This window comes from Lepus europaeus, chromosome 10 (genome assembly GCF_033115175.1).
Source record: "Lepus europaeus isolate LE1 chromosome 10, mLepTim1.pri, whole genome shotgun sequence".
NCBI lineage: Eukaryota > Metazoa > Chordata > Mammalia > Lagomorpha > Leporidae > Lepus > Lepus europaeus.
Genome location: NC_084836.1, coordinates 103,988,936 through 104,012,613, shown reverse-complemented (window position 1 = coordinate 104,012,613; position 23,678 = coordinate 103,988,936). Strand labels below are relative to the sequence as shown.

Genomic DNA, 23,678 nt, shown 5'->3' with positions numbered 1-23,678 from the left:
TGGAGCTTTCCTGGGGAAGGCCCCGTCATACTCTGGTGTGTCGGCGTGTGCAGACCACGTTTGGCCTGTGCATTCATCCATCTTTGGGGGCTGTGTTTGTTGCATCTACTTTTTGTCTGTTCTGAATAATGGCGCCTTGAACGTGGGTGTATAGGTGTGCTGTGTGCTGGCTTTCGATTCCTTTGGTTTTGTACCCAGAAGTGCAATTGCAGGGTCATATTGTCCCCGCATGTGTAATTTTTTCAGGAACAGCCACACTGTTTGCCATGGCAGCTCCACCATTTACCTTCCCATTCGTGGCGCCCGGGGTTCTGACACCTGTTGTCTTCTGGTAGTCCACGCTGAGGGCTTGGGTGTGCATCTCCCTGCAGAGCGACAAACAGCCACCTGTGTGCTTATTGCATCTCCACAAGGGGGAAATGTCAGCTCACGCCTTTACCCGCTTTTGGGTCTGGCTGTCTGTTACAGAGCTGCCTATGCTGGATATTATCCCTTTATCATACACAGTTTGCAGATTTCTCTCCCACTTGGTGAGTTGCCTTTGTCCTCTATTGATGCTTCTCTTTGATGTACAAATTTTAATTTTTTTAGAGAGAGAGAGAGAGCTCTTCCATTTGCTGCTTCACTCCCCATATAGCGGTAACACACAGGGCTGGGGCCAGGCTGAAACCAGGAGCCAAGAGCTTCTTCCCGGTCTCCCATGTGGCTGCAGGTGCCCAAGCACATGGGCCATGTTCTGCTGCTTCCCCAAGGCCATCAGCAGGGAGCTGGATCAGAAGTGCAGCAGCTGGGTCAAACCAGTGACCTATGGGATGCCGGTGTCCCAGGTGGCGGCTTCACCTGCTATGCCACAGCACTAGCCCCAAAGTCTAACTTCTCTGTTTTCTTTTATTGCTTGTGCCTTTGGTGTCATAGCCAAGAGATTCTTGCCAAATCCAGTGTCATCAAGTTTTCCCTCTGTGTTTTCTTCTGAAAGTTTCATAGTTTTAACTTGCAAACTTAGATCTTCGATTGGTTTTGACTTAATTTCTATGCATGATGTTAGGTAAGCATCCAACTTTGTTTGTTTGTTTGTTTACTATTTTATTGCCTTTGTTTTAAGGGATGCTGGATTCCCACTTACAGAAGTTACTTAAGAGTTTGCTAATTTAAGAAAGTATCAGGGAAATGTCATGTAACCTGGCTGTGTGTCACACTTGGCCAACAGAGCTTGGTCTCCCCCAACTCTGCTTACTGTGTCCAGTCTGGTAGTTTTCTTCAACTCCAACTTCTTGTCTAAGACCTTGGCTGTGACCCTGGCTGCTTCTACACCCACGGTGTGGCATTCCAGACACACAGCCTGCAAGCCCTCAAGTTTTCAATTTCTTTAATCACCTCTTTAATCACATCTTTGGCATCTTTTGCAGTGTTGAGTTTGAGTCTCTTGCCCTTGACACTTACTGCTCTCAGCCTCCTGGGTTTTGGCCAGGGTCTCTGTTAGCATGGAGATGTCTTCAGAGGCCACAGTGGTGGGCTCCCCTGAAGATCTGTATCGGCTGAGCGCAGGGTCCGAGTCAGGTCAGGTTGTGGTGGCAGCCTCCGGGCCCAGGGGTCCTGAGGACCAGCTTGCTTGTCTGTCTACTCACAGGTGCTCCCTGTCCCTTCTGTCTCCTACGCCTCCTGCTCTCCACACGGTGGCTCCAACTTCATTTTTTTTCCCCAAAGGATTTATTTATTTATTTGAAAGGCAGAGTTACAGAGAGGCAGAGGCAGAGAGAGAGAGAGGTCTTTCATTTGCTCACTTCCTAAATGATCACAATACCTGGGGCTGGGTCAGGCCAAAGCCAGGAGCTTCTTCCGGGTCTCCCACGTGGGTGCAGGGGCCCAAGCACTTGGGCCATCTTCTACTGCTTTCCTAGGAGCATTAGCAGGGAGCTGGATCAGAAGTTCAACAGCGGGGACTTGAATCAGCACCCATGTGGGACGCCAGCGCAGCAGGCCAGGGCTTTAACTGGCTGTGACACAGCACCGGCCCCTGTATGTCTCTTTATGCTAGCACAAGCACCACACTGTTTTGATTACTGTAGCTTGTAATTTTTTTTTTCCAAACAAATCTTACAGGGTTGGCATCATGATATAGTATAGTAAGCCGCCCCCCCCCCCCCCCCCGCACTGGCTTCTCATATTGGCGCCGGTTCTAGTCCTGGTTGCTCCTCTTCCCACCTAGCTCTCTGCTAATGGCCTGGGAAAGCAGTGGAGGATGGCCCAAGTCCTTGGGCCCCTGTACCCACCTGGGAGACCCGGAAGAAGCTCCTGGCTTTGGATCAGCTCAGTTGTGGCCATTTGGGGAGTAAACCAGTGGATGGAAGACCTTTCTGTCTCTCCTGTGACTTTACCTTTCACATAAATAAATTCTCCAAAAAAAAAAAAAAAAAAAGTTGTGAACTGAGGGTTAAATGCTTTATAGACAAGTATAGCACCTGTGCTAGAACAACCTACTTGTCATCATCTTCCTCCTCATCTTCCTCCTGTGCAGTGGGTTTCCTGGAAGTCTGAGTCCTCCAGATCTGTTCTTTCAGGACGGCTTGGGCTCATTCAGGGTCCCCTGCGTCTATATAAATGTTAGATGAATTGTTCTCTTTCTGAAACAAAAAAGTCGTTGGGATTTTGGTAAAGGGCAGCAGGGATGGTGCCAGCTCGAGGCAGTGCTCCCATCCTTGCTGTCTTCTAATCCATAGACCCCGGGTGTCCTCCCATTTGTGTCTAACTTCTTTTGAATTGTTTTCGGTTTACAAGTCGTTTTCCGCCTTCGTCAGTTCCCAAGTATGTTATTCTTTTCGCTGCTATTGTAAGTGAAATTATTTAACCTTTCAGATCTCCCACTGTTAGCGTATAAATACAGTTGATTTTTGCATGCTGATTTTGTTACTGATAACCTTGCTGAATTTATTATTTCCGATAGTTCTGTGGAATCTGTAGGGTTTTCTAAATTAAAAAAAACCACATTATCTTTGAACTTGGGTAGCTTTACTTAGGAAAGAAACAAAACAAACAAACAAACAAACCACAGGACCCTGCACTATGGAGTAGCAGGTGAAGCCACCTCTTGCAGTGCCAGCAGCATCTCACATGGGCTCCACTTCTGAACCAGCTCCCTGCTGTGGCCTGGGAGAGCAGTGGAAGATGCCCAAGCACTTGCGTTCCTGCACCCACAGGGTAGACCCAGAAGAAGCTCCTGGCTTTGACCTGGCCTAGCCCTGGTCATTCTGGCCATCTGGGGAGTGAAAAGTTGTGTTTTCACTTTTTTTTTTTTTTAAAGATTTATTTATTTGAAACAGAAGTGAAGGAGGGAGACAGATCCTCCTTGTGCTGGTTCGCTCCCCAGACGGCAGGCAGAAGCAAGGAGTCAAGAGCTCCATCAGCGTCTCCCACGTGAGTGGCAGGAACCTAAGTGCGGGGGCCGTCTTCTGTTGTCTCCCAGGCATGTGAGCAGGGGGCTGGCTGGGAAGCAGAGGGTTCCAGCTGGCACTCAGCTCTAGAATGCTGCAGTCCCCAGTGCTGGCTTAACCTGCTGTGCCACCATGCCACCCCTGTCGCGAGGGTCTCACCCTACCTGTGGATGAGGGAGGTCGGAAGGGTCCTCAGCTCCTGCCTTGCCCCCAAGTCGCAGAGCAAGTTGGAGGCTCTGGAGGCCCAGAAGCCGGACGTGGGCGTCTCCTCAGCCCTGCCCACAGGTATTCACGGGACTCAGCCGTGCTCCTTGTCGCCCTGTTTTCCTGATCTCAGGGAGTGGGGGGAACTGGCTGAGTCCCCGAATCCTGGTTACAGTGAACATCGTGGGTGGTCTGAGATGGAAAAGCTGATGAAGAGTCGGACTGGGAAGTGAAGAGATTTGAAGCAGGACAGATGCCTTCTAGAGGCTGGCCGAACAGACACCATCTGCCGGAGGCCGGGGCAGCTCCCCAGCCAGCCAGCCAGCCGCCTGCACCGGGAAGGGGGATGGAGAAGGTGAGACCGAGGGAGGTGGGGGAACCCGCACCACTGTCTGTGGTCAAACAGGGGTGTGGCTTTGTAGCCTTTTTTTTTTTTTTTTGCCTACAACACCCGTTTCACTAGCACTTAGTGAGCTCTGGCTGGGTGCTAGACACTTTTTGTTAAATGTCTTACACCAACGTTTGTTTCCTCAAATAAGCAAATCAAAGGCGTGTCCTAAACGAGGCTACTGAGGCTACAGGAAAGGTGGACCATGTTCTGGCTTCAGAGGGGCCCCGGCCACATCATCTGTCAACTTTCGTTACCCAGAGTGCTTGCCAACTTAACTCATGCAGAAAACAGTTTTGGTTTCAGTTCTTCAAAAAACATCTGTGAGCAGGCGGCGCTCCTCAGGAGGCTGAGCCACCAAGCGCCTCCTCTTCCGAGGGGAGTCCACAGCGCACACCCTTCCAGCACTCGCCAGCCAGGAAGCCAGGAGGGAGACTAGAACCCGGCGCTGGGGCTGTTTAACCCGAGGGACTCGTGTGGGGAGGTGCCCTCTGCAAGCCCTGAGGGGTCACAGAGAGGGGGCGGGGCTCCCCCCCCCCCCCCACTGCTGGGCAGGGGGTCAGCTGCCCATCATCAGCTCCAGGAGGGTCTGGGCAGACAGCCCGTCGTGACCTGGAAGCTACACAGGCCTGCGTTCAGATCCTGGCTCCCTGCTTACACTGGCCCGTGTGAATTCAGGTCCTTCCCTGGGGCCAGGTCTCATGGAGGTGCAGGAAATGAAGAGCTATGGAACCCTGCAGGACGCAGGCACATGGCCAAACCCTGCCGTCCACCCCAGTGCGAGGCCCCGGCTGCCAGTTGGTCTGCTGTCACTCTGACCCGGTGGACACACACCGCCTGCTTCGCGCAGGCAGAGGGGGATGTACGGGCTTCACACTGCAGCACCCACTCGGGTCAGCCTCTGTGCTGGTGTGCAGCTGCGCTCTTCCCCGGGGAGGGGGACATGCCGGTCCCCAAGCGTCACTCCTCTGATTCCAGGAAAGCCTGGCGCGGCTTGGGCTGCATATGTCCCCTGGGGCTGGGCACTGTGGTCAGCGAGATCCGGAGCGGGCGGTGGGGTCACCAGACACCCCGTTCCTCTCCAGGGACACAGGCAGGTGGGGCAGCCTAAGAGCTGAGAACAGGGCCAGTCCCAGAGCCACCCGTGTCAATTAAGAGCCCTGTTTCTGTTTTACAAAAACAAAAACAACTTTATTTGACAAAAGACAAAAACAAAAATTATTTACAGTAGTTCTTTGCTCAAATTATTCAACGGGACCACTGTGCTTCTCCTCCAGGTTTATCTTGCAACCAAACCCAAGCAGGGGCTGCCCCACCCCCAGACACCCCATCTTCAAGGGGGGATGCCAACCAGAATTCAGCAGCATGGCTCCACCCCCTTGCCCTTCTACCACTCAGTGCACCGTGGGAGGGGAAGCCCTGCCAGGGCCCAGCACCCCCCATCACAGGCGTCCTCAAGGGTCATCCAAAGCCAGGCTTGCGCACATGGCCGGTTGCAGGAGGCTGGGCCAGTTGCAGCTCCTGGGTTCACTCTGCCCCAGCTGGGCCCCGAGGCGACGGGGATCCCTGACGCCCCTGGGGCACACACACAGAGGGCTCAGGAGGAAGAGGTCAGAGAGGCCAGAGCAGAATTCCTGCTCCTTAAGTCAGCGATTCTACTCGGGAAGCAATGGATGGGCCAGGCCATCATGGGGGGAGGTCACCCCAAAAGGGGACAGAATACATGCTGCTGCCTTTGTCCCAGTCAAGCTCACCCAGGAACCTCCTGAAGTCCCCTTTGTGCCTGACCTGGGCGTTTCAGGGAACAAAACCATCTCGGCTAATAACCTAAGTTAGTGTTTCTTAGGGTCCATGATGGAAGACGGGGTCTGCTGACTGTCAGCAGTGACACAGCAGCAGAAGAGGGGAGCTCGCCGTGGGGGGCCCTGCAACCCTAGTTTAAAGAAAGGTGCACCAGACCCAGGCCGCGGCGGGCTGTGAACCCACTTGCAGCCCCAGCACTGCCGCCCGCTGGCCCACCACCCAGGAAAGAGCCCGGCCGCAGCTGGCCACTAGGTGGCTCCCTTCTCTCCAAGTACCAGACGCTGGGGATTTCCATCGCGGCCTCCCTAATCCGAGTTCCTAAAGGAATTCAGAACTCAGGCTGCAGGGCAGAGTGTTCAAGAACAAAGAAGGGGAAATGTTAGAGAAAAAAACAACTCACTGTCTTAGTCTAGGCTTACTTTCCCCACCCCACCCCCAAACACAGTAAAAACAAACACAAAATACCAAACGCCTCTCTGGTTTGACCACGCTTCTCCCTTCTGTGCCCAGGGAGGTGTAGGGCGATTCTGGTGGACTCCACCCCCCTGCTGTGCCTGGTGCAGTAGAGCAGGCACCCTGAAGATTTCTTTTTTGGTAACCCAAACTAACAGTCAACCATTTGGAACTTCCCACTACTGCAGAGACAAGATGGTCCCGAAAACGGAAAGACTCCCTCCTGCTCGGGCGCCCGCAGGCAGGGTGCTGGGCCACCCCGGGCTCACAAGACTCCATCACCAAGGCACTCAGTCCCGCGCCCGGGCTACCTACTCCCGTGACGCAAACCACAGCAAAACGGAAGGATAAACAGCTTAGCGAAGAACTGCACATTCAACCGGAGTCGGTTCTGTTCCGTCTGCTGGGTGCCTCTCCTCTGCATGAACCTGACATGTCCACACCTGGTTTGACAGAAGCAGCACGGCTCAGGGGCGGCTTGGACCCAGCCCAGGCCTCAACCTGGCAGCTTCCTGGAGCCCAGCCCAGGAAGCCAGGTTGAACACGTGTGTTCCAGGGGTTCTCTGGAGAAGCAGCAGCACCATGCCTATCTCTTGGTCTCACCATGGGGAGGAGTCCGCAGAGGAGAGGTCCCCGGCCCAGGGCAGGGATGCCTGCTGGCGTCTTCCTGCGGAACACCTCTGGGCAGAGGAGACGGTCCCGATGTTTGGCAGTGATCCAGAGAAAACCCTCTGTGTGGAAGGGACGCAGACGGCACCCCAGGCCAGGGGGCTCAAGCCTGAGCCCCCCTGCTGCAGGTGCCTACTTGGGGTTCTCAGAGACAAGCGGGATGGGAGTGTGCAGCAACGGGGGGGCCGGGCCCTGCTGCTTCTGGAGCTCCATCTCAGCAGCCCGCTGCAGCGCTACCTCCACCAGCAGCTGGAAGCTACTGAAGTCCTCCTTGTCCTGCTCTGGGGGCGTGGGCGGGGGTGTGTTGAACAGTCCCCCCGTGGGGCTCCCGGCCTCAGCCCTGGTCAGCAGGGTGAGTGTGCTGCCGGGGGCCACTAGGGGCTTGGGGGGCTCCAGCTCCCCCTGCGGGAAGGGGGCTGCTGGCTTCTCCCCCTGGCCTGAATGGAGAGGCACAGAGCACACGGACAAGGAGAGCACATTGGTGGGGGCTGGCACAGACACAGCCAGCACAGAGGGGCTGCTGCCCCGTGGGAGGGCCACATCGGAGGTCTTCCCTCCGCGGCGAGAGATGGTGAACTGGTTGGGGTCTTTCCCATCTTTCCGAAGCATGTCTGGGAGAAGCCGCCGCCGGGCGTTGATGAACCAGTTACATATCTGGAATGAGTGGGAGAGAGGGCGGTCAGTTCACTCCATCCAAACCAGGTGCAAAGCCCTGGCTGTTTCCAGCTCCAGAACACAGCCGCCAGCAACAGCCCCGGGACGTGGGAGTTGAATAGGAAGTCACAGAGAAAACCGCAACTGTGCTTTGGCCCAGGAAAGGGAGGGGGACTCCGGGAAGGAGTCTCCGATTCTGCTCTTACTGTGAGGCCACAGGGAGAGCAGCGGCTCAGGAGGGAGGAAAAGGCAGGAGCAACTTGGAGGAGAAAGGCCTTTGTGGCTAGAGCTTAGAGAGGTGACTGTAAGTGACCAAGTCTGGAAGCAGGCAGGCAGTGGGTAGTTCAGGCTACATTAACAGAGGCGGTGAGAGATGCTTCATCTACTGCAGGAGGCGGGACCTGCTGCCAAGCTGGGTGTGGTGTGCAGTGCCACACTCCCAAGGAGTCACGCTGAAGGCCAAACAGAGCTGCCATGGAGGCAGCGAAGGGCTCTCGGTGGATGGGGCAGGCTCTGTGGTGCAGGCGTGAAGCTGCCACGTGGGACAACCACCCGCAGCTCACGTGGCAGTGCCTGGTTTGAGGCCCAGCTGCTCGGCCTCCTATCCAGCTTCCTGCTGATGCGATCCTGGGAGGCAGATGTTGATGGCTCAAGTCCCTGTGTCCCTGCCGCCCACGTGGGAGGCTGACTTGGAGATCCAGGCTCCTGGCTTTGGCCCGACTCAGCCTTGTATGTTGCAGGCATCTAGAGAATGAACCAGTGGCTAGAAGAACTCTCTCTGCCGCTATGTCTTTCACATAAATAAAATCAAGTCATTTTTTTTTGAACCGAAGAGCATTATTTCCGAGTACCACTGAGATTAGCTGCCTCCAACTAAAGATGTGTTCAGCCACTGTTCTTACGTCAGCTTCCTAAACACTGATGAAAAAGCTGCCACTAGCCTTGACCCCGCTCCCATCTGGCTGTTTAGACCAAGCTCCCAGACTGCATGTGCGGGGTGTTAAGTGGTACACCACAAAGCAAGGCAGGTATGGTGTCAGGACACACCCAGTACCCTGCCCGCTAATATACCTGGGATTTCTTTATCTATGTATTTACTTTTTAAAAAATTTATTTGAAAGGCAGATTTACAGAGAAGCAGAGGCAGAGAGCAAGAGAGAGGTCTTCCATCAGCTGGTTCACTTCGGTCAAAGCTGGGCTGATCCGAAGCCAGGAGCTTCTTCTGGGTCTATCATGTGAGTGCAGGGGCCCAAGGACTTGGGCCATCTTCCAGTGCTTTCCCATGCCATAGCAGAGAGCTGGATTGGAAGAGGGGCAGCTGGGACTAGAACTGGTGCCCATGTGGGATACTGGCACTGCAGGCACCAGCCCCTGTATTTACATTTTTCTTTTTAAGAAAACTTTTATTTAATGAATACAAATTTCATAAGTACATAATCTCTATATTTAGGAATATAGAATTCTTCCCACCATACCTACCCTCCCACCCTACCTTCTCCTCCCACGCCCAGTCCCATTCTCCATTAAGATTCGTTTCCAATTAACTTTACACACAGAAAAACAACTCTCTACTAAGTAAAGATTTCAACAATTTGCACACATACACACAAAATATAAAAACTGAGAACAAGTTTTACAGTTAACTTTCATAATACAACTTGTTGAGGACAGAGGTCCTGTATGGGAAGTAAATGCAGAGTGACTCCTGTTGTTAATTTAACAATTAACACTCTTACATATGACATCAGTGATCACCTTAAGCTCTTGACATGAGCTGCCAAGGCTATGAAGCCTTTTGAATCCACAATCTCCAGCAGTATTTAGACAAAGCCATAAGCAAAGTGGAAGTTTCCTCCTCCCTTCAGAGAAAAGTACATCCTTCTTTGATGGTCACGTCTTTCCACTGGGGCCTCACTCAGAGATCCTTCATGTATGACATTTTTTTTTGTGTGCCAGTTTTCCATGCCTGAAATGTTCTCTTGGGCTTTTCAGTCAAACAAGAATGCTTTAAGGGCTGATTCTGAGGTCAGAGTGCTATTTATAGTGACTGTCATCCTGAGCACTGTGTGGGTTGCTTCCCATGTTGGAACACTCTCCTTTAAATTCTACGTATTGTTATTACCAGACACTTGGTCTTATTTATATGATCCCTTTAACACTTAAGATGGCATTATTACCACCCAGCTTAATAGGCTTTGGAGTAGCTGTACCCTTAGAAGTATGTCCATAGGAATGTATGCAGAACTTTACAGCTCCTTACTCTCTTATTCCCACTCTTATTTTTTACTGGGATCTATTTTCACTTGACTTTACCCTTGTATTTACTTTTAAAAGATTTAATACCTACAACAGCTGGGGTAGGGCCAGGCTAAAACCAAGAGCCAAGAACTCCATGCAGTTCTCCATGGGTGGCAGGGGCCATAGTCCTGGAGCCATTAGCTGCGCTGCCCCCACCCCCCCACCCCACCCCCCGCCATTTGCGCATTAGCAGAAGGCTGGAATCACAGTCAGGGCCAGGACACAACCCCAGACAACCCCAGACTGGTGCCTCAGCCCCGCCCTCATCACCCATCCTTGGGTTTCCCAATAGTTCCTAGCTTCTCAGCTCTCCAATCTGGCCCCTTCAATGGGTATCAGTCTTTAAAATGCCATGGGTGCCACTCCTGCTCCAGGAAACTGCCATTTGTCTTCTGATACACAGGATCAGGGCCAGACTCCAGGGTCGGGCCCTGCTCTCTTCTTCAGCACTTTTTTTTTTTTTTAAAGATTCATTTATTTGAAAGTCAGTTACAAACAAAAAAAAAAAAAAAAAAAAAAAAAAAAAGTAAGTTACACACACAGAGAGAAGGAAAGGCAGAGAGAGAGAGAGAGAGAGGTCTTCCAACCACTGGTTCACTCCCCAATTGGCTCCAACAGCCGGGACTGCACCAATCCGAAGCCAGGAGCCACGCAAGCACAGGGGCCCAAGGACCTGGGCCATCTTCTACTGCTTTCCCAGGCCATAGCAGAGAGCTGGATCGGAAGTGGAGCAGCCGGGACTCAAAATGCCACCCATATGGGATGCTGGCACTGCAGGCGGCGGCTTTACCCGCTATGCCACAGCGCCGGCCCCTTCTTCAGCAGTTTCATACCTTCTGTGTACCACATTCCCTTTATCTCGAATGCCCTCTTCTCCATGTGGGGAATGCCAACCCTGAGGAGGAGCAGGGTGGTGATGCCAGAGACTGGACCAAACAGGGGACAGGGAGTCCAAACACACTGCTGAGTGCCCGGGGCTGGCATGGGCCAGGTGTAATCTCTTCATAGAAAGGTGAGTGAAACCATGAGGGCAGGCGACAAGAGTTCAGGGACAGTGTCTGCACAGCTGAGGGCAGCATCACTGACCGTCAGGAAGCCTGACCACCTGACCCTTTTCCCCCTGTTCACTGCTCTCAACAAGCAGCACGCCTGGCCAGGATTTAAATGGGCAAACACAAGCCCCAGGCATCTGAAGTCCTTCTCTCGCCTGTCCTCCACTGAGGGCCACCATGGAGGAATCACTTCCACGCCACTCTGCAGGGGAGGAGACATACGGCCCGCCAGTTAAGACACACACATCCCGGTGCCGTGGTGTAGCGAGTGGGTAAAGCCACTGCCTGCAGTGCCAGCATCCCATATGGACACCAGTTGAAGTGCCTGGGAAGGCAGCAGAGGATGGTCCAAGTTCTTGGGCCCCTGCACCCACGTGGGAGACCCAGAAGAAGCTCCTGGCTTCGGATCGGTGCAGCTCCAGCCATTGTGGCCATTTGGGGAGTAACTAGCAGATGGAAGATCGTTTGTCTTTCCCTCTCTATCTGTAACTCTGCCTCTCATAAATAAAATCTTAAAAAAAAAAAAAAAAAAAAAAGGCCCAGACAGAGGTGTGGGCGCACAGCCAGGCCCTCCTGTGTCCTGGATGTCTACAGGGTTTCTCCGGCTACACTGGAAGCTCGCTGGGCACAGGGCTGTGGCTCAGTGCTCTGAGAATCTCCGATGCCCATAAAATGCTTCCTTGTGACTGTGCCACTTGGCAAGGGGCGGTCCCGGGAGCGGGGTCAGCAACAGGTCTCGGTCTTTCTGGACTACACACTGCAGTGCCCTCAGGCTGCTGAGTTGTCTGGTCTGTTTAGTTGTGGTTTTGAATAAAGTCAATTTATAATCTTTTTTAAAAGAAAGATTTATTTAATTGAAAGGCAGAGTGACAGCGAGAAAGATCTTCCATCTGCTGTTTCATCCATAAAGGCCCAAACAGCCAGGGCCAGCCAGGCTAGAAGCCAGGAGCCTGCAGCTCCATCCAGGCCCATGTCAGGAACCCAAGAACTGGGCCGTCTTCTGCTGCCTTGCTGGGTTATTAGCAGGGGGCTGGACTGGAAGCAGAGCAGCCAGGACTCAAACTGGCCCTCATATGGGATCCCAACATCACAGGCAGTAGCTTAATCTACTGTGCCACAAGGCTGGCCCCTGTAAAAACTTTTTAGAAGAAATAGGAGGAGCGGGTGTTGGGGTACAGCATGTTATGTTGCTCGGGATGTACATGTCCCCCCAGTGGCATGCAGGTTCAAATCCTGCCCACTCCACTTCCAACCTAGCTCCCCACTAACATGCCCGGGAGGCAGTAGGTGGTGGCTCAAGTACTTGAGTTCCTGCCACCCACATGGGAGGCCTGGATGGAGCACCTGGCTCCTGGCTCTACGTCACTCTGGGTCCCTGGTTATTGTAGCCATCTGGGGAATGAACCAGCAGATGGAAGATCCCCTCCTGTCACTCTGCCTTGCAAACAATAAATAAATCTCTAAAAGAGAGAATAAACTGCCCACTTGTAGGGCAGGGCACGGGTGTGGCAAGGTGGACATCTGTACATCCAGCCATCGTTCCAGGAGCCGCTGCTACAGCTACTTTGCCAGCCGCTGCCATTTGCTGGGCACTGTGCGGCTGTGGGATTTTCCTTGACTGGCTGCATCAGGCCTCTGAGTGTGCCCCACTCCCACTTCCCTGGTGAGCACTCGAGGCTCAGCCTGGCGGAGTCAGCCAGCAGAACCCAGCAGTGGGGCCTTACTGTCCTCCCTACGACGGGCCAGCTAGGGCCTCGCAGCTTCTGAGGCTTCCCGCTCACAGGACCCGAGTCCTACACAATGCCAGCTGTGGCCGCAGGGGTGAGCTCTGCCCCAGAGCCCACTATCTGCCCAGTCAGGAGCCGAGCCCTGACCACACAACTAAGCATTTACCTGGACCAGGGAGAGCAGACAGCATCAAAGATGAGATACTTCTATAAAGAAGGGTCTGAATGGTTGGGAACTAAAGGTTAAAAAAAATAGCCAGCCAGGGCCAGCACTCTGCAGCGCCAGCATCCCATCTAAGCGTGGGTTGAAAACCTCTCCAATCCAGCTCTCTGCGATGGCCTGGGAAAGCAGCAGATGGCGGCCCAGGTCCTTGGGCCCCTGCACCCATGTGGGAGACCGCGAAGTTCTTGGGCTCCTGGCTGTGGGATGGCCCAGCTCTGGCCCTTGCGGCCATTTGGAGAATGAACCAGCAGATAGAAGATCTCTCCGTCTTGCTGACTTTCAAATAAACATATCTTTTAAAACAAAAGAAAAAACAGCCAGCCTCACAGAAAGCCGAGGAAACGAGTGTTCTACAAAGAACAGCAGCAAATGCCAAGGTCCTGAGGCAGCACAGGGTTTGGCTTAAGAACGACAGAAGGGGGACGGCAGATAATGAACTCCGAAGCGCAGGGCTATGGCCGTTGCAGCCATACGGCAGTGACCAGCGGGTGGGAGACCTCTGTCTTCCCTTGTCTCTCTGTAACTCTGCCTTTTAAATACATGGCAGAAAGGCAGGGCAGGGGCAGGGCTAACCCTGGAGGCCAGAACCCCATGGCACAGATAAGCGGTCAACAGTGGCTTGAAGGAAACATCACACTCCAGGTCTCTCAGTTCCTTGGCAGATACTTGCGGAACCTATACTGAGTCCCAGCTGCTGTGGGGGAAAGACGGACAGGAGCCACCCCCGCCCGCCCGCCCGCCGCGTGCCGGACATGGGCACCGTGTGGGCCGTGGCAATACCTAGCATTCCTGCGGCATCTGCTGAGTGCATCAGAGCCCCAGGGCTCTGTGCCAGCTTCTGTCCCTGGCTGTCGCAGGCTTCTTTCTCGGTCTGCATCTGTGCACGCCCTGGGGCACCATCTTCCCACGGCCTCCATCTCCATGCCTCTACGCCAGGAAGGGATGGCCCTCCGGTGAGAGCCGGTGCCCAGTGGGCTGCAGCTGCAGCCACCCCACAGGTGCCCCCGAGAGCCAGAGGCCTCGGCAGCCCTTCCCACTTTCTCTGTTGGAGCCTGGAAAGCCCCTGCCCCCGGGGTACTCGCGTTCTCCCCCATCGCCTCCCAGGTAACGTCAGCAGCCCCGAGCAGGGAGCCCTGACAGGAGGCGGAGCTGAACCCATCAGCTCACCTGCGCTGTGTCATCTACATACCTGCCCGAGAGGCAGTACCGGTGTCCCCAAAGTATTACAGAGCTCAAAGGTGCCCAAGCCAAAGTCACACAGCCTCTGAGTGCAGAGCTGGGATTCATGCCCGGCTCTCGACAATCAGAGGCTGAAGCTGCTGCTTGCAAAACCTGCATCCCACACTCAAGTGCGTTTGCATCGCACACTCAAGTGCAGGTTCGAGTCCCGGCTGCTCCACTTCTGATCCAGTTCCCTGCTAATGCACCTGAGAAAGAAGCAGAAGATGGCCCCTGCAGCCACGTGAGACCCAGACGGGAGATCCTGGCTCCTGCCTGGCCCGGACCTGGCTTCTGTGGCCCTGTGAGGAGTGAGCCTGCAGGGGAAAGCTCTCTGTCACTGCCTCTCAAACAAGCACCCAACTCTTCAAAGCAAAACCAACCCAGGTCTCTGGGCTGCAGGGTGCCCCTGCTTTGTCTCCTACCAGAGGGACAGAAGCGCTGGCTCCACATCCTCCACATCGTAACCTTGACGGCACGCACAGGGACGCCAGCGAGCATTCCCAACAGTCACGCTCGTGGCCTCCACTCAAGGAAGATGCTCCGGATTTGCCCAAGGTCACCAGTGCGCGCCCCTCATCAGCCCCTCTCCACCTCGCGCGGGATGCAAGGCACGCAGCGGGGGGCAGTGACCTGGGTCCAGTGTGGCCAGGAGAACTGTCCCAGAGAGGGAGGCGGGCCTACTCGAAGCTGCGTGGGCGCCTCCCTCGGCACTCCCCGCCCTGTGTTCTCAGCCCACAGAGATGTGCGGCTGAGGGACTGGGCAAGGGGGCAGGAGCGGGGCCAGCGCTGCCTCTCAAGGTCCTTCTTTAGGGAGGTGGCGGCCTGGCTGTGTGGGACAAGCTGCTGCCATCAGCGTGCTGTTTATCAGTGGCCGGGCAAGGACGCGCGGGCGGAACCCTGTGGCTGGGGGGGGAGGAGCGGAGGGGATGCCAGAAGCAAGCACGGGGGCGAGCGTCTGAGGAAGGCAGACACCCAGACACCGGGCTTTCGTTCCCACGTCTCAGGGGACAGCTAGCACAGGCCATTCCCAAACAGCCTGGCCTCACTCGAGGGCCACTGCCTTTCCTGGTGCCAAAGCATTAGAATCACCTTAGGAGAGACTTTAAAAAACTGTTCAGGGCTGGGGCTATAAATGGCGGGTAAAGTCACCACCTGCAGTGCCCCCATCCCATATGGGCGCTGCATCTGGCTGCTCCACTTCCAATCCAGCTCTCTGCTATGGCCTGGGAAAGCCGTGGAAGGTGGCCCAAGTGCTTGGGCCCCTGCACTGCATAGGAAACCCGGAAGAAGCTCCTGGCTCCTGATCAGCTCAGCTCTGGCCGCTGTAGTCACTTGGGGAGTGAACCAGCAGACGGAAGACCTCTCTCTCTCTCTCTCTGTCTCCCTGGCTCTACCTCTGTAACCCTTTCAAATAAATAAATCTTTTTTAAAAAAACCTCAAAAACATCCAGAGGTATAAGGCCTTGTGGTGGTGCTGGGGAACCACAGGCTGCCCGGGGGCCTTGCACCAGGAGGGCCGGGCGGCTGGGCAGGGCCCACAATAGCCTGGGGGAAGCTGCACCTGAGGGGCCACCTGAAGCCGTATTTCCGGCCTGCAGCCAATGTCAGGGGTTAGGAGGGCCCCGCGCCCCCCAGGCAGCCCCAAGGGAACCGGGAGAGCAGGATATCCTACAACCCCCACCAGCCAGGGCGTCACAGGGACCTGTGAAAATCCTTCACAAAAGACTTTTTTGGGCCAGCCCTTGGAGAATCCGGCCGGGGGCGAGCCCAGCACACTTAAGTGACTCATTGACTTGCTAATGAGACTGCTCCCGGGAGGGTAACAGGAGACAATCAAAAGAGACGCCCTGGGGAGAGGTAAGGAGGCGGGCCCACTCTGCGCTCCCTCGTGTGGATATTCAGGATGCCTCCAGGGGCTCAGTTTCCGAACAGAGGAGCCTGGACACCCCCTCACTGCCTCGCGCCAGCACCAGCCCTTGATGATTTCCTGACCCCCACCTACCAGGTCCTGGGTGTCCAGCCCGGGCTGAACACTGTGGCCACGGCAATGAGCAATCCAGGTCTCTGCCCCCACCCTTCCAGACTTGAGTGACAACTAAAATGCAACCACAGCCTTGTGCCACGGAGCCTGCCCCAGCCCAGCTGCTGCAGGAGCACCGAGCTGGTCCAGGGGCCCAGGGAGGGAAAGGGTCTGCGCGCTGCCCAGTGTGTGCAGCAGGAGCCTGTGGACCAGCGACGAGGCCCAGGACACAGGGCACACGATGCCGTCATTAGGCTGGCAGGTGCCACTGGAGGGCTTTAGGGAGGGGAGTGACCAGTGGCGGCCTGGATAGGTACGGGCAAGAAGCCACATTCTAGTGGCCTTGCAGGGTGTGTGCACAGAACTGGTGACTGGCCACGGGAGCTGAGGGAGGCAAGCCGCAAGCCCGAGGAAGCGCTGAGAAGGGGAGGGTCAGCTTGCAAGAGTCACCAGTTAAGGCAGCCCAAGGGTCCTGAGGCTCCAGCAGCCTGTCGCGAACACCAGCTGGTCCCCGCTTGGCTGGGGGGACAGACTGGAAGCCACCAGGGCTGCCTGTGGATCTGGGGGTTCTCCCTGAGAGATCTGTGCTTGCGCCGCCCTGGGGATCTGTGTTTGGATCACCGGCGGGCGCGTGATAGGCTTTGGAGAACAGTCAGCACACGGCCACCGGTTTCGATGAAATGCAGGCAAGCCGGATTTCACTGTTCCCAGTTACACACTTTGGGAAACGGTTTGGTTTGACATTCGGGTATAAGAGCAAAGGCAGGGGCTGCCTTCAGACACTGCTTGCAATGTTGGCATCTCACATCAGAGCACCAGAACTAGTCCCAGTAGATCCGTTTCTAATGCAGCTCCCTGCCACTGTGCCTGGGAAGGTAGCAAGAAACAGGCCACTTGCCTGGGCCTCTGCCTCCTAACTGGGAGACCAGGATGGAATTCCTGGCTCCTGGCTTCACCCTGGCTATTGCGGCTATCTGGGAAGGGAACCAATGGATGGAACCCCCCCCACACACACATACAGCTCCACTTTTCAAAAAATCAATCTTCTAAAAAATGATTCCCATGAACCTCCTGGGGAGGCCAGGTCCCTGAGAATAAGAGCTGGGGGTGCTGGCACTGTGGCAGAGCCGTCAACTCGCCGCGGGGGCAACCACGATCCGCATCAGAGTGCTGGACTGAGTCCCAGCTCTCCACTTCCATCCAGCTCCCTGCTAAGGCACCTGGGAAGTGACAGGTGATGGCCCAAGTTCTTGAGCTCCGCTTTCCCCGTGCTTGGCTTTGGCCTGGCCCAGCCCTGGCTGTTGTGAGCACCTGGGGAGTGAACTAGAGGATGGAAGATCTTCTCCTGTCACCCTGCCTTTCCAATAAATAAGTGAGTCTTACAAAGAGAGGGGCACATTTCTCTTGAGGACTAGTGTTCCCAGCAACATCAACCGCCAACAGCACTGACCAGCGGGGGGCAGATGAAGCCCCTAAGGAGGGTGGACTCCACCCTAAGGACAGTGGAGAGTGTGCTAATGAGATCCGTATTCTGGGGATCAAAAGGACGGACTGAAGGAGGGCGGCTGGAGGCAGGGTGCCCAGTCCCGGGCTGTCTAGGGAAACCTGGCCGTTAGGCCCTAGGCCCATGCAGTTCTACATGCTTTATGTTCGAGGGCACCTGTGCCCTGCCTGGTCTCAGTGCCCTCTGTCCCAGCAGCACCCATTTTTGCAAACATCAGTGGCCTAGTCTGGCCAGCTACCCCTTGGAACCCAGACCCCCTGTCTGCCCTTCCCTCGCTTGAGGTGTGGAGCTGGGCACCGCGGGGTGCCGAGAGGCAGCAGGCTAATGACAGCGTAGGAACTAGGCAGGGAAGGAGAGAGCCCAGAGGGGCAGCCTTACCGCAGCCAAACACCTGACAGCCTGGAGGACCTCTCAGCCGGCCCTCTCTGTCCACATCACCATCACCACAATGGTCCCGGTCCCTTCTTCAGGAGCAAACAGCGGGGTTCAGAGAGAAGACAAGCCGCGGCCAGGGCCTGCTCTGTGCACGAGGTGGCACTGAGTCAGGATCCGTACTCCAGCCCCTCCACAGACCAGCTGCTGCCGCCAGCAAGCAGGCAGGTGACCGAAGCTCCCTGGCTGAAAACTCTCTTCACTGAGGACAGAGAAGCTGGGAGCCGGGGGACAGCGGGGGCTTCAGAGTGGGGAAAGGAAGGAGGGAGGGCCTGCAACAACGCACAAGGAGCCGGCCATGAAAGGACAGAGGTGGGGAGAGGCTCGGCAGCCCACAGAGGGCGTAGCGGGTGGCCAGGGTCAGAAGCTGACCCGTGCGCTATGCTGAGAGTCTACTACGTGTCTCCCTGGGAGGTGAGACACACACTGCGCGCAAGGCAAGGGTGGCGGGGGGCATCCTGCCTCAGCTCCACGAACACGGGACAGTCACTGCAGGCAACATCAGGGCAGCTCTGGAGCTCGGGACAACAGGGGAGGCGCCATCTCCGTGTTCCCCCGCGACATCCGGTCGTGAAGTCCTCCTCCCAACAGGGAAGAGGGAAACCATCGTTTTACAGGTGAGGAATCGAGACCCAGCCCTCACATCTCAGGGGGCAAGAGTGGGATTGGAACCCAGACCCCCTGTCTGCCCTTCCCATAACGGTAACTGCAAACCATCTTAACCACAGCACAGCCAAAACCCCAGAAACTCAAGCCCTCTCAGCCCCTCCCTGGCCTCCAGGCATGGGGGTCAGAACTCCCCAAGGACCTTGGGTGTTCCACCTGAGCCAGGAAGAGCCCGAGGCCCCGTGGGGAGGAGCCCGGCCCAGGTCTGGGGCCAGAACCCCAGCAGGCGGCCAGCTGCGCTCACCTGCAGCACGGAGAGGTTGGTCTGTCCGGAGAGGCTCAGCTTCTCCTGCTCCGAGGGGTAGGCGTTGTAGCGGTGCAGGTACAGCCAGTCCCGCAGGATCTTCACCGACTCCTTGGGCAGGTTCCCCCGGCGCTTCCTCTTGCCGGCCAGGGACAGGAGGCCCTCGTCTTCGCCCAGGTCGCTGTCCGACATGGCGCCTGAGGGCTAGGCTGGGGGTCTGCAACAAGTGCCACAGGGAAGGGTCAGTCACCAGAACTGCCTCCAGGCCTGTTGCTTCCCTCCCAGGCCACCTGCCTGGCCGTTCCTGAGCCGGCTGGAGGTGAAGTAGAATGACCCGCACCGTGGGCCTTCTCACCACAAGGTCCCTCCCGCCACCAAGAAAGGAGAGCCTGTGTCCACTCCAGACCTTGCGCACACGTGTGCAGCCCAAAGGGAGAGGCGCTCCAAGTGCCCACCAGCAGACTAAGGGCCAAAGATGCACCAGAACATCATTTGGCCCCAAGAAGGAGCAGAGCCCTGCTACCTGCTCCCACAGTGACAGACCTAGAGCGCCTTACAGCGAGCGGAAGCGGCCAGCCCCCGAAGGCCACATGTTGTCTGATGCCATTCAAAAGACAGCTCTACAAACAGCAGGTTCATGAGAGTTAGGTAGGGCTGGAGCACAGGAGGGTGATGGCTCAAGTAGGTAGGGTTTCCTTTTTAAATATAATTAATTTACTTCCACTTCATTTGAAAAGCAGAGAAAGATCTTCCATCCGCTGGTTCACGTCCCAAAAACCAGCAATAATCCTGGCTGGTGCAGGTGGCAAGGACCCAAGTACTTGGCCATCATCTGCTGCCTCCCAGAGCACATCTTAATAGGAAGCTGCGATCAGAAACGGAGCCGAGACCCAAACCCAGGCAGGCATCCCGAGCGGTGGCTCCACCACGGTAGCAAAGGCCCAGCCCCAGAGGTTCTTTGCGAGGTGATAAAATTGCCCTAAAATTGCAGTTATGAACCTGCTAAGAACCACTGAAGTGTGTACTTTAAACGGGTAAGTTGTCTGTCATAGCTCAATAAATGTGCCGTGGGGGGGTGACCCCACCTCCAAGATAGGTAGGGCTCAGACCCCGTCCTCCCCAACCACGCCTCCCCAGAAGTCGCACACTGCAGGCCACGGCGCGCAGGCAGCAAGCTGGCCAACTCTTCAGTCCCCACTCCACACCCTGCAGAGACGGTCACTTAGACGTTCTCCTGTGCCTGCTCTGCCCACTTGGCTGTGCCACCCTGGGCCACTGTCCTCGCTTCTCTGTGCCCGAAGACCCCTCCCTCACCTGTCAAACCACGGCGTGATCCCTGGATAACCTAAGTCAGCTGCTGGCAGCCCAGACTAAGTCCTTGTTCACACATGCAAAAGAGATTTACATTCTAGAGGCAAAAGTCCTGGGCCAAGGGGATGCCAGAACCTCAGATCTCAAGGCCCCTCCCTCCTCAGCCCTTTAACAGCTCCCCAGCAGGCCGAGCCAGCAGACCCTGGCATCTCCCAGGTTTTGTTTCCTGGACTTGGGCCTGCGCCCAGATCTTCCGGCCAACTCGGCCAGGCTTTCGAGGGAAGGGTCCACGCTCCCGGCCAGGCCACCTGGAGGTGGGGACCGAGGACGGCACCAGCAGGCTGCTTTCAGAGGTCAGGTCTTTCCTGGTGGCCAGGGCAGCTGGGATCTGGGCTCAGGGATGCGGCCCTGGCACTCCCCCGGAAGCTTACTCAAGGTTATCTGGATAAATTCCACTCTGGCTGCCAGCCAACTCCCCGGCTGCACGGTTCCAGGGGTGGGCCCTGGAGATGACCCCCTCAACCTACACCAGCCTTTTCCCCTCGCCACCCCACACCCCACTCCCAAACACACACACTCCCCAACACGTCAGAGAGCAGCGCTGTGACACCCGGCTCCCACCCAGCGCTGCAGCCCTGCAAGTTCCATGGACACGTCCCGTTACACGCAGCTCGCACTCCCCCGCTGCTTGCGCCAGCTGTGCACCCCCCCACACCCGCACCCCCCAACTCCGGCCGCTCCACGCACCCACGCCACAGGTTCCCAGACTCGCCGATCCGCAGCAACACCCCCGGACACGACGCCCCCTGCACGCCCCCACGACGCCACCTGCAGCCACTCCCGCAGGAACTTTGTGACAACTCCCCCAGCTCGGCCCCGACACTCCCGCTCGCATTCCCAGCCGTTCACACAAAGCGCGCAGCCTCCCCCGCCGCCCGGCCCGAGCCGGAGCACATGGCTCGCGGCGCGGCGCGGACGCTGAGACGCTGGGGGCGCCCGCACCCCAGCCCCCCGCCCCGGTCCCACTCGGTGCCGCGGCTCCCCCCCGCAGGCCCTCGATCCCCGTGGGGCGAGCGCTCCGGAAGAAGACTCACATGTCTGTCCCGGGGCAGGAAAAAGTTTGGTTCCCACCCCCTCCCCGGCCGCTCTGCGCTGCCGACTCTTCGGGGCGCGGGGCCGGCGGAGCGTGCGCGCTCGGCTTTGTGCTGCGAACTCGGCCCGGAGGGGGAGGGGAGGGAGGGGAGGGGGCTGGGCTCCCACCTCCGCGCCGCCCCCCCCCCAGCCCAGCCCTGCGCCCAGACTCCATGTTGGCCGCCCCCTGCCCCGGGGGCTGCGCGCTTCCCCCGCGGGAGCCCGGCTCACCCTCGGCCCGCCCGCGGCTCCCGGCGCGCACAAACTTTCTCCGGGTGGCCGGCCCCACGCGCCCCGCGTCCCCGGCCCGCCCGGGAGTGACAGATGCCTCGGAGACAGACTTTCCTTTGTTCCAAAGGAAAGGGGAACTCGCGCGGGCTCCCCAGCCCTCCCCGCTCGGGGCCCTTCCCGCTGCCCCCACCCCCAGCTGTCACTCTCGGCGGCCCCCCCTCCCCGGCGCGGCCACCGGGGAGGGGGGGGCCCAGCCGGCGGTTAGCAACGTGCACTTTTGAAACCAAACAAACCCGCCCCCCGCGCGCTCACTCCGGTCCGGGGCAGGGGCGGCCTCCTCGCAGGGTGGGATCCCGGCGAGCCAGGCACCACCCCCCCCCCCGCACGACCAGGGCCCCGAGCCAGCGTCCTCCTGGGGGTCGCGGAGCCGCCCGGCCGGCACCCCGCGGCCGGGACGCACCCCGCACCCACCCCCCGCGCGCCGCGCACCCCGCACCCTCGGCCGCACGCGCCGGCCGCCGCCCCCGCCCCCGCCCGCCGGGGCCGAGGAAACTTTCCAAGCGGCCCGCGCCCCGCCCCCGCGCCCCGCACTGACTCTCGCTGGCGGCTGGCGGTCCTCGCGGCCTGGCGCGCGGCGCGGGGCGTCCCACGCGGGGCGGGGGCGCGGGGGCGCGCGCCGCGTACCTGCCGGGCCTGACACCCGGCCTGACAGCTCGCGGCTGGAAAGCACCTCGCGGCCTGACGTCAGATCCCCTCTCCTCCCCCACCCGCCCGCCCGCGGGCAGAAAACAAACTTTGTGCGGAGCGCGGCGAGCGACGCCCACCCCCCGCGGGGCGGGCCGCCGGCGCCGAGGGGCTTCGCCCCGCCCCCCGCGCCCGGAGGGGGCGGGGCCGCCGGGCACCTTCTTCCTGCGCCCACCCCCACCTCAGGAATGCCGCATGGCCTCCGAGGGGGAGCGGTGGGACCCGGGCTCGCGGCCGTCCGCCCGGGGGCAGGAAGTGGCCCGTTCCTCCGCCCGGAGAGCGTTTCCGGAGCGCCTACTGTGTGCCCCTGGCCGGGCCGGGGCGGGGGGCCGTCCCGCTGCTGCGAGGGGAAACTGAGGCCCGCGGGCGGCGCCCGTCCTGCTCTGTGGGGACACGACGGGCCGTGAGGGAGACCGCCTGGGACGACCCCCCCCCCCAGCGCGGCATGCAGGGGCCGCCTCAGGTGACCCCGGGAGCCGCCGAGACCGGCTGGGCCGGCCGGTGTCACGAGGTCAGCCAGCGGCCCGCGCCCGCACCTCACCTGCCGGCCCGCAGCTCTGCAGGGCCTGTTGGGCGCTTGGAAGTCGGCCTGGAAGACAGCTTCTGGTCGTTACTGCGATTTAGCCCGGACGCACTCTGCCAACGACGCGCGTTCCCCCCAGACACGCCGCAAGCCCGGCAGAATGCTGGCTAAGTGACAATTAGGGGCACCTGGGCTGCCCTGCCAGTGAGTGCGCAAGGCCAGCCCCAGCACGGCAGGGGCGGCGCCCGACGCCCCCTTCCCCAGGTGTGGGCCCTGAGCCCCACGCTGGCCGGCACGGGTTCCTGGCTGAGGGGCGCTCGGCCCACAGCCCCGAGAGAGGAAGGGAGGGCTGGTGCGTCTGAGAGGAGACTGCGCCATGGCCCCATGGCCGCTGGATCACGGGCGGCGGGCTGGGACCCCCCCCACCCCCACCTGTGCAGCTTGAACTCAGCACCCGGCCTCCTGCTGGGGTGCGGGAGGTGCAGACTTCCCTTTCTGGGGACCCCTTTCTGGGGACCCCACAGATTCTGCCCCTGCGCACCAGGTAAGGGCCCAGGAGAGCTGGGTTTTGTCTGGAGCCTCCTCCCCGCCAGACTTCCGGGGTGGGGGTGGGTGGGAAGGGGCTGGCTGTGTGGAGACTCCCAGGTACAGCCTCAACGCGTGAGCACATGGCGCTTCTGCCTAGTGACACGGGTGCAGTGTGTGCTCTAAGTTAGTCACTCCTTGAAGACGGTCCTGGGCAGCACTTGTCC

The 23,678-nt window shown here is 58.1% G+C and overlaps 1 protein-coding gene across 6 annotated transcripts; it reads right to left on the bottom strand.

Annotated features, from left to right (window-relative positions):
* Nucleotides 1–5,251: 5,251 nt before the first annotated feature.
* Nucleotides 5,252–22,413, bottom strand: TGIF2 (TGFB induced factor homeobox 2). 6 transcript variants are annotated; one of them, XM_062204150.1, is made up of 3 exons: nt 22,344–22,413; nt 18,987–19,203; nt 5,252–7,599 (listed from the first exon to the last, which is right to left on the bottom strand). In XM_062204150.1, exons 2-3 carry the CDS (start codon nt 19,176–19,178, stop codon nt 7,078–7,080), a joined length of 714 nt encoding a protein of 237 aa, XP_062060134.1. In that variant the 5' UTR covers nt 19,179–19,203; nt 22,344–22,413; the 3' UTR covers nt 5,252–7,077. The 6 variants fall into 6 exon arrangements, with proteins under 6 accessions (XP_062060134.1, XP_062060132.1, XP_062060135.1 ...); XM_062204148.1 differs by lacking the exon at nt 22,344–22,413 and adding an exon at nt 22,255–22,323; XM_062204151.1 differs by lacking the exon at nt 22,344–22,413 and adding an exon at nt 21,972–21,990.
* Between the last annotated feature and the right edge of the window lie 1,265 nt (nt 22,414–23,678).

Excerpts from the sequence above, each read along its gene's own strand:
- TGIF2 (XM_062204150.1), bottom strand. The coding sequence starts at position 19,178 with ATGTCGGACAGCGACCTGGGCGAAGACGAGGGCCTCCTGTCCCTGGCC. Across the intron at positions 7,600-18,986 it reads CCAACCTCTCCGTGCTGCAG|ATATGTAACTGGTTCATCAA; the intron begins GTGAGCGCAGCT and ends CACTCATTCCAG.